We start from the raw sequence: 10,576 nt of genomic DNA on the forward strand, positions 1-10,576 counted from the left end.
TAATTAATAGTTAAGAATATATATCAATAATAAATAATAAATATAATTATATAATAAATTTATTAACATATAATACATACTATATAAATAACAAATATGTCAATTTCAATTGATTATTAACAAATTAATATATAGATGAAATTACCAATTATAATTACATAATATTAATAACAAATATGTTTTAATATAAATATGATTTTTAGTTGAACAATTATTACAATATTTTTAATATAAATATGATTTTTAGTTGAACAATTATTACAATATTTCCATGTTAGTATTTATAGAGAATAATGAAAAAGAGTTGAAAATTTATAATTTATAATTTTTATTTATATAATTTGAATTGTCATAAATATAGAGATTAAAAAAATATTATATTATTTTAAGAAATTTGTGTTGAAAAATTATTTATTGTTCACTATATCAAATAATTAATTTTTTTTTTAATTTCATAATAATTAATATGTAATGTAGATTATAATTTAATTAACATATTATTTTAATATTTATAAAAATTAATAATAATTTTTTAAATAAATATAATTATTAATATATTTATTTTTTAACAATATAATGTAACTATTGATATTACTCTTATGATGATATTATTATAATAATTGAACTATAATTAAAAAATTATTTACCAAAATGGGTTTCAAATAGTTTTATTTGCAAGTACTAGAACCGTGAGTCTTTATAACACGGAAGTGTCCACGAAATTAGCAAGCCTCCGAAAAATCCGTCTATAACATAAAACAATATTGTCCAATGGTTGATAAGAAAAATAATTTTTCTAATTTGTAAACTTAAAAAATATGCATGTAGATTTTAAGAAAAGTAACAAAGTTTAAAAAAAATAAAAATACTTATTTACAATTGATCTAATTAATTTTTTTTAATAACCATTTAAGCATAGAAAAAAAAATCATTACAATAGTATTGCCTAGCTGCAAGTACTAAAAATGAAATTTTTCAATTTTTTGAAGTCATGTTTTTTTAAAATAGCATTTTAACTAAGCTGTATATTTTTTCTTTAGAATTAATATTTGTTAAATATTGATGAGAAAATAATTTATAAGTAAAAAAATTTCACAAATATGCTAGTTGGTTTTGATTTTATTAGCCAAAACATTAGGAGTGGAGTAGAATTTGAATATCGCTCACAATAAATATTTGTTGTATAATGATAAAGTGATTTTGAAGTATAATTTAAAGAAAAAGCATGAACTCTTATAACTTATGTTCAATTATGAAATTCTTTAAAGAGGGAGTAATAAATTATAAGGATAATTTGTACAAGAAGGAAAACTTTGGTCAAAGATTAAATTATTTTGATTTTGAAGAGTCATTTTCTTAAAACATTTATGTCAATGTTGACTTTGAAGAAGTCTTTTCTTATATTATTATTGTTTATAGTTCTTCAAAATAGAATCTTTTATTTTGTATATGGTATCTATATTAATTATTATTAAATGTGATATCTATACAATATTTTTTAATATAATTATAAATTTACAAGTAATAAAAAAAAAATTTTATTGTGTTTATGGTATCTATATTAATTATTATTAAATGTAATATCTGTACAATATTTTTTAATATAACTATAAATTTACAAGTAATAAAAAATATTTTACACTAATATATACTAAACAAAAGAGGCTAATTATTTAAGTATAAATTTTATGTTTATTTTTTTTAATATTTATATATGGTGGAAGAATCCAAATACAACCAGCCAAGTATTTGAAAATAGAAACTATCTAAATTTATGTTTACTAGGAGTTATTTTATGATTCTAATTATTTACTTAAAAGTCATTTTACAATTTAAATTATTTTATTCAAGAGTTCTATTATAATTTAATTTATTTTTTCAAATATATTTTCACTATGTTTAGAATTATTTGATTTTATAAAATAAAATTAAATCTATTATGAAACAAGTTTCAACAATAAACATCATACAATAATTATATAGAACTTATTTCTATATATTTACACTCATTACATTGAGAGGCATTCTATTTTACAATAGCATCTCAATTTATCTCAATTCTAAATCTCAAACTCATCTCAATACTAAAGTAGTATAAAACACAATATTTCAAGTTTTTTTCTAAATTTTGTATTTATGTATAAATTATTTTAATAATTCTAATTATTTACTTTAAAAAATAGTTATTTTATTTTATAAAGAAAAATTAACCATATTGTTTTGAGGCTTTACTATTTAGTGAAAAACTCTAAGGGAAAGGACCCAGTAGTTGTGCACCCTAACTTCGTGCTTCTCAAAATCCTACTTGAAAATTTCAAATCACTCCGATTTTTTTACAGCAGCTTACTTGGCAAGTCCCCTGCTTATAACTAAGGTTTCAGGGCCACATCATCAAATATGATGCCACATCAGCATGCTTTTTGCTAAGGTGTCCAAAACAACCCCCAAAAAAAGTGAGACCAATAGGCATGCAAAAGAGACCCCAATAGTTGTGCAACTGATGTGGCATCACCTGATTGGTTACTTTTTACAATATTAGTACATTTCTTAACAACTATTGGTACATTTCAAAAGAGACCCCAAAAATGAAAAAGATTACGGTAACGGGGAACCGTCAAAATGGAAACGGGAAATAATAGAGAACGGAAAGGAGGGGTTATGTGGGACCCACAGGCCTGGCCACTCTAAGCGGTCAACGCTTCGAGTGTGCCGGTTAAGCCGGGCCATAAAGAACCTGCGTCATACCATGAGATTGTCAAAAACCTAGGTCAGTCCCGAAGACCAAGTTGTCGTCATATTCTATAAGTGCTTCCTCTTGCCTCATCTGCTCACAGAAAGTATAGTGAGTAAAGTAATTAGAAGGCAAAAGGTGATTAAAATGGCAACACAGAAGGCGTGGTTTTACAACAAGTATGGCTCCGTAGACGTCATGGAATTCGGAGAGTTTCCGGTTCCAAAGGCCGAGCCTGGTCATGTTCTCATTAAAGTTCATGCAGCTGCTCTTAATCCGGTTGATTACAAACGCCGAGAAGGATTATTCCAGCACAACGATTCTGATTTTCCGGTAATTGCTCCAAATTGTCTTTATTTTTTATGGTTATTATAATGTTGTTGAGCTTTAGAGTTTATTACAGGACGGCCCAGGATCAGTAGCAGTCTATGTTTCAATATTTGTTTACCCTTTATTCATCTAATCTTTTAATTATTTTCAAATAAAAAAATCAATACATCTATAAATAAAGGTTCATTCGTGCATTCAATAGTTAAAATTTGAATTTTTAACTAGAAGAGTTATACAATTTGCATTTGTGTATGGAGCAAGGAGTCTATTTATCACCCATGTTTCAATTATCATTCATTGTATTTGGCTAATTAAAAGTCCATTCAAAAATCATTTAGTAGGCCAATAGCTATCCATTAGTAATACCCACTAGTTGGAAAAAATGGTTAGTAATGAGACCAATAGTGCACAATTTTTAGGGCATTTGTGCATAAGTATTGGATCAAATGTGCAAATTTTGTGGTGGTCAAAGTATATGATTAAGAGGGCAATAGGAAATATGTACGAGACGTCAACTCAAAATGACCACTTTTTACCCTTGCATGCTTAACTAATCTCACAACGTTTGTAGTAACTACCAAAAGCCAAAACAATAGCTATAAGCACTTAAGTCACATGCAAAGAAAACAAAAAAAAATCATCAAAATCTAATGTAACATTTAGGGGCTTAGAGTGTATAGGTCATCTATAATAAAGGATTAGTACCCTTCCCCTAAATAAATATTGGTCAAAATATTTATTATAAGTATATGTATTAGATCAGTTGAATAATTTTGTTTGGTTGTTGTAGTACTAACAAATCCGATATCACTTTTAAATGACCACTTTATGACCTTTTTCATTGTAACTATTCAAAAGTTGAAATAATAGCTCTAAACTCAGTCACATGTAAAGAACCCCAAAACATCGTTAAAAATTTAATGTACCATTAAAAAACTTAAGATACAAGAAATTAGAATAAATGACTACTCATGCTTTAACTTAAAAAGGTATAATTTGGAAGTTCTTGTATAGTTATTGTATAAATCATTAAAAAGAAAGGGTTTTAAAATTGCCTTCAAAATTCATTTCAGACGGTGCCATGCGGCGATATGAGTGGAGTCGTTGTGGAAGTGGGCGAGGGCGTGACAAAGTTCAAGAAAGGCGACGATGTGTACGGCAACGCTCTGGAGTTGATGACGAAGCCGAAGCAGTGCGGGACACTGGCGGAGTATACTTTGGCAGCAGAGCAATTGTTGGCCGCCAAGCCAAACAATTTATCATACGAGGAGGCCGCCAGTTTGGTCAGCGTTGTGGTGACCACCCAACAGGCCTTCGAGATGGCCAAGTTCACAAAGGGGCAGAGCGTCTTTATTGTGGGCGGTGCACGAGGCGTGGGCAGCATCGCCGTTCAGCTGGCCAAGCACGTCTATGGAGCTTCCAAAATCGCAGCCTCCGCCAGCACATCTAAACTGGACTTTCTGAAAACCCTAGGCGCCGATCTCGTCGTCGATTACACCAAGCAATCCTACGAGCAAATCGCAGAGAAATTCGACTTTGTTTTCGACACTGTGGGTACGTAATTGTCATTTAATAGAAACATGAAATGTTCATATCTCATAGATGTTTTAGTTATTGATTTTTTTAGATTTCAGATCAAATTTTATGATCTATCATTGAAAAATTTAAATCTTGATTGTTTTTTAAATGCAGGGGAATCGGCGAAATCTCATGTATTGGCAAAAGAAGGAGCCCCCATAATAGACATTGCTGCATTTCCACCTCATCCCAAAGCCCAGAATATGTTTGCCATACTCAGGGCTGTCGAATTGGAAAAGCTGAAGGAATGCTTTGAGAGTGGAAAGGTGAAAGCCGTTTTGGATCCCAAGAGCCCATTCCCATTTTCTAAGGTTTTGGAGGCTTTCAAACACCTAGAAACCGGCCGAGCACGGGGAAAGATAGTCATTTCGCCTATCTCATAGAGAATATTATTCTCAAAATAATGTGCGCAGGTTATTATTAGCTTGCTTCTGTATCTGGCGTTTGTAATGAAATAAAGTTGGAATATCACCGACATAATCTTAAACTATATTTACCTCCTTCCCATTCTTTATCTGTAGTCGTAGCTTTCTCAATAGTTAAGTTTATGTTGTATGAATTTGAATATAATTAGCTTTTTACTTGTAGTTGTATTTTTTAAAATGGGCCGTCACTTTTAATAGCTATAATTTAATTTCAAAATCAATTGAGTATTTTTCAGTCTGTATTTTGTATCATATCTATTTTATTTTGTATCATATCTATTGATTTATCATCAATGAGATCTGAAATATTAATTGAAAATATATGTATGAAATCTTACAGAAATCTTGTAATATTATTCGATGAATTATGAAAAACTCATGTCAATTAGCAGGAAAGTGTTTAAAGGGCTTGGACTAATCAAACAATGAACATCTTGGCCACAACATATCAACTATTTATAGTTTACAAAATAACATTAAGAGGCCACCTTGACCTCATACAATGGTGTTGCCTTATCTAATATAAAGTCAGATCAAACCATTAATGGAGTTCACCAAGAGATTTTTCTTCCACAATCTCCTCATGACTTCTATGACCATAAAGAGATTCAAAGAGAGCTAAGGATGATGTTACTAATGTGACCTTAGCTTTATAGGATATCAAGATTGAAACAATTGTAAATGGGTTTCTCACGATTATTAGAGAAGGAAATTGAAATGATTTTATTCATGAAAATGATACATATATACTACATTTCTTTTCATAGTTATTTGTTGAATCCCACAACCACTACAATAAACATTCCTACCTTACTTATCTAGTGTATTAAACATGTGGATATCACCCTTTAAGTAAGGGATTACATAAGATGACTCACAACACAAAACTCTCACTCACACATGCACTAGTGAACTTTCACGACACCTTACAAATGAAAATAAAAAAATATTCATACAACAAACAAGAAGCTAAAATTTGTTGGCTTCTGGGGCAACTAAATGTGGCAATAAAAGAAAATTGATAAGCTTGAGGCCCTCACCAAAGCAAATTCTAGAGCTCCCAGTTACGCAATGGATGATAAGGATCAAAGGGTTTGGGTGTTGGCAAACGATTTAGCAGAGAAGCTTGAGAAGTGGGAAGGGATGGAAGAGGAAATGAAGGGTAGATTTGTGATAAGATGGACCAAAAGAAGGATAGTAAGGAGGCGATGAAGGCAATTGAGGTTCTATAGGACAACCAGGCATCCCTAAAAAGGAAAATTCATGAAATGATAGCACAGAACAAAGAAATTTGAAAGAAGAACTCTGCAAGTCATTCAAGAAGGAATCTACAAGAGCAAAGCTAAACAAAAATGTCATTTGGATTCTTCCCTTACTACTTGATTGGATTTATTGTTGCCAAGGATGAAAGCAACACTAGAGTCTCTTGCTATTTCTTCAGGTAAAGGTTCAAACAAGAGCCTCTCCTTCTTTGATAAAGTGAAAGAAATGAGCCAAGATTGGAAAATTAAGAAGCACCCAACCAAGTAGGCGATTAGTTTGTGTCTTCAGTGGTGGTATGACTGTTTATTTTATGTTCTATTTATCTAGTCTAGTTTGGTCTCGTCTTCTACTTTTGTGGTATTTGGTTCTAGGTGTCAGCTAGGTTCTATCATTTTGGCAACTAGCCCTCTAGTATAGGGCTCTCACTCCTCATGAGACCCTAGTTTTCTTCACTTTAGCGGCTATGTAATGGTTTGGGCCTCTCCCAGTTTTATCTAATCGGAACAAATATTCATGTAACTTCTCTCAATCAGCCTTGAATTAGGCCTTGGAGAAAATTTTAGCTATCTAGTCTTTTATCCCACAATATTGAAGATGGATCACCCTTTTTTGGATGAGATACCTAATTTAATAGTGATATACCTCAATATACTTCATTTTGGCACAAAACATTATATTATTTAACAATTTGGTGGCAATTAAATTGACAAAATAAAGAAAACAAATCTCCCTTTCATGCTAAAATAGTAATAAAATAATAGCATGTAACCAAGTTATTTCTTTACTCACCTCATTTACAACTACATAATCTAAATCTATAGTGGATAAGGACCAAGGTAATACCATGAAATTAGGCTAGAACCAATGGTGAAAACATGCCTTGTGGTAGATTTTTATCATCTACACAACTTTCACAATCCTAGTTGGAATATCCTATGTGTTAGATCTCTAAGAGAAGAATAATAAATATCCATATTCAAATTCCATCATATAAATCTCAATATAATATTTACTGACATCTAATGTGGAAACATAAGAGAAATTTATTTTTTTGAAACCACACCCTATGCAAAAAATATCTATATATGGTCAAGTGTTAATTAAGTATTTAAGACTTCCAACAAGTCACTTGTATAAGGTAGGACCAATATCTTCATCTTTCATATCCTTGGTCAACTTCAACCAAGGAGTAAGTGTAAGTCTAAGGCTCCCAAACTTAATTATTCTACATAATTAAATATATAAACAAATTCCACATTAATAAGGATAAATATATAATTTAACTACAATATTTACATAATGTCAAAAGTACATTTACAAAGGTTAAGTGCTTATTCCAAGTAATAACACATATGTATCTGATTTATATTGATACAATATTAACTCTAAAGCCATGTAAACACAATTAATATAACTATGAAGTACTAGTACAATAAAGATAAATAAAAGATCATAAGAAAAGTCCTTGGTCACTTCCAATCTACATGATCATCTACAAGCCGAAGGATGGGAAAGTGGCTCAAAAACTCTTCCACGCAACCATGAAGCTATGTTTCCCCAGAGTTCTCCCTGCATTAAAGAACTCCTGACTCTACACAAAAATGCCTAGCTACCTAGAAAGAATGGCAGTCGGGAAACCTTCATGCAACCTACTATATCTACATGCATTTGTAATAATGAAATACAAAGTCCTACAATTAGGATATGTCAGAGAACTATATTATTAAATTTTTCTAAGATAATTCCATCTATTGTAATAAACACATATTTGGGGATGTTGCCCCTTTCTCAAAAAATAATGCAATGCTATATCTAAACACTCTTTTGCTATTTTTCTCCATAAGTTGAATTGGAAGGAATCTCTCATTGGCTTTGGTTTGCATAATGATATCATTGTTGATTCTCTTAGACAAGTTATTTTAAGACAAATTTGGAAGATTAGATGTGATGCTACGTTCTCAAGTAATTATTTCCAAAAATTTAGTATTCTAATGCTTTACTCTAACATAGTTTTTAGGTTGCTGTTCTATTTTCACTGCTTCTAGACTTAGCCCCTAAAATATTTTGGCAATGACACACCTTCAACATCTTTAGGATTGGGTTGATCAACTTCAAAATAGTTGTAATATGAACCTTTGTAAGGTGCTTCAACTAAGTAATCCTTATGCCATTTGATGGCTTAATCAGTTTATGTAAAGTGTCTTAGTTTTGTTCTATGAAATTGTAATGTATGCTATGTTAGGAGACTTTCATGAGTTGTTATTTTCTCTTCCTTTGCTACCTATTGCTAGCTTATATAATTCTTTGTATTTTTGCTTTGTTAAATACAGAAAAAAAGTGCCATGAAACTTGATTTTAATTAATGTTGAATTCAATCATTGCATTTTTTTGAAATTATAACTTGAATTATTTTTATAACCTAAAAAAGTGAATGTTAACATAAAATATTATTAGTATCTCAAAAAGGTAATTGGTCATAAAGTAATTACAAGTAAGTTAGAAGGGTAAAGTTATATATACAACTTGTTTTGAATTGTAAAGGGTTATTCTCCTCTACAAGTTAAATAATTAGTCCTTTGAACATTGTAGGAAGAAATTTATTACACTTTTGTGTTATAAATTACAAATAAATTTGGACATATTGTTGAAGTTTGTGTCATCCATTTTCTCTTGGTTGCATGATTTCATATGTTAACTTGTAATCATTTCTTTACATATTTTATAGCACTTTGTTGTATCAAATTGAATGACAATATTGTGCTTGTGTTGTTGGAGGAATTAGCATTTAATAGTTCTAGAATGTATGCCATTATGTTCTTCAATTATAATATTTTCTTATTAGGTTAGCATAAGAAGGGCCCAAACCCATTACAATTCAGTTGTCAAGGCAAATGAACCATATCTCAAAAGATGTGATATTCAAAAAATAAACAATTAACTAGGGACTAGAAATATTTTGACCAAAGAAAAGAACTGGTGAGAAACAAGGGTCCCAACCCTATAGTGAAGACTTCTCATTCGCATCACATGAAAGAGAAAGAGAAGAATTAGAGCCTTTCCTCCTCCTGCAAATAATATTCCCAGCATTAATATCATCCAAAACCCAATTACAATGGGAAACAAGAGGTGACTCCCTCACTAGGGAATTAGCATCATCTGAAGGAGAGACAACAAGATCTCTAGTCAAAAGACAAGTATTAATTATAGTGGAGGTTCGAACCTGAGAGGAAGCAACCAAAAGAGTATTATTTGAACACTTAGTAGAAGGATTCATGGTGGAGGCTTCAAACACAATGTAGGAAGATCTATAGTAGTTGCATTAGGGGATGACAAGGCCAAGCCATACACAACACGCCCAACAAAATTCAAGGACGATCTATCATCTGAAGAGGTAGGAACCTCAACAGTCAAGTGATCTTCATTAGCATTCTTCCACCAAGTGGAAAATCCTTCACAGCATGAAAGAGAGTAGTCCAAATGCAAGTGATTGGTAGTGAAGCTACAACAACATCTGTAGGGGAGGCTCTCATAATCTAGTGATTGCAACCAAGGCCTATCTCTAACCAGCAAAACCGCCTACCCATGAAGGGGTAAAGAGATGTCACTGTCAACCAAGATGAGAGCTAAGGTGGCGTGACCCATGTGATAGTTTGAAGCACTAACCAATAAGAAGCGGCCAATCAAGTTACCAATGGGCAACAACCAATGGAGTTACCAATGGCCTCATAACAATAATCCTTTCAAAATTGGAGTTGGATATTTTGGACTAACATAAACCAGCCTCTACCATCGATGTTGTTCTTTCTTTTACTCCTGATGATAATCCTCTGCAACAACCTGTTGCAGTTTTGCAACAGTCTATTGTTGTCCTACAACAACATTGTGTTGGCGCTATTGATTGTAACCCTACGAGGTCCTCCCCATTGGATCTCTCTCTTGATGGTACCAATGATAGTATCGCTTGGACTGTGTTTTTCCATAGGTAGAAGGGGAAGTCCTCCCCCCTCCCCCAAACCCCTCCTTGTCAAGGCTTGGGTGTCTCTCCTCTTCCTTGAGGTGGGTTTGGGTAGTTATAGGTTTGACACATTTTTTCCTTTTCACCTGTCTGATCTCATTTTTTTTTCTAGGCTTGCTCCCCTATTTTGTTGTATCTCTCACTACCTGAGGGCTATTATATAAAGGGTCAGCACCCTTGTTCTTGCTTCTATTTTAATTAAAAACATAAACCAACCTCAAAGAGATAGGTTCA

At 31.6% G+C, this 10,576-nt stretch overlaps 1 protein-coding gene across 1 annotated transcript; it reads left to right on the forward strand.

Annotated features, from left to right (window-relative positions):
* Positions 1-2,878: 2,878 nt before the first annotated feature.
* On the forward strand, positions 2,879-5,142 carry LOC131066579 (2-methylene-furan-3-one reductase-like). The gene is made up of 3 exons (XM_058001384.2): positions 2,879-3,064; positions 4,135-4,615; positions 4,754-5,142. Exons 1-3 carry the CDS (start codon positions 2,879-2,881, stop codon positions 5,020-5,022), a joined length of 936 nt encoding a protein of 311 aa, XP_057857367.2. The 3' UTR covers positions 5,023-5,142.
* Positions 5,143-10,576: the final 5,434 nt, after the last annotated feature.

Source organism: Cryptomeria japonica, chromosome 10, assembly GCF_030272615.1.
Source record: "Cryptomeria japonica chromosome 10, Sugi_1.0, whole genome shotgun sequence".
Taxonomy (NCBI): Eukaryota; Viridiplantae; Streptophyta; class Pinopsida; order Cupressales; family Cupressaceae; genus Cryptomeria; species Cryptomeria japonica.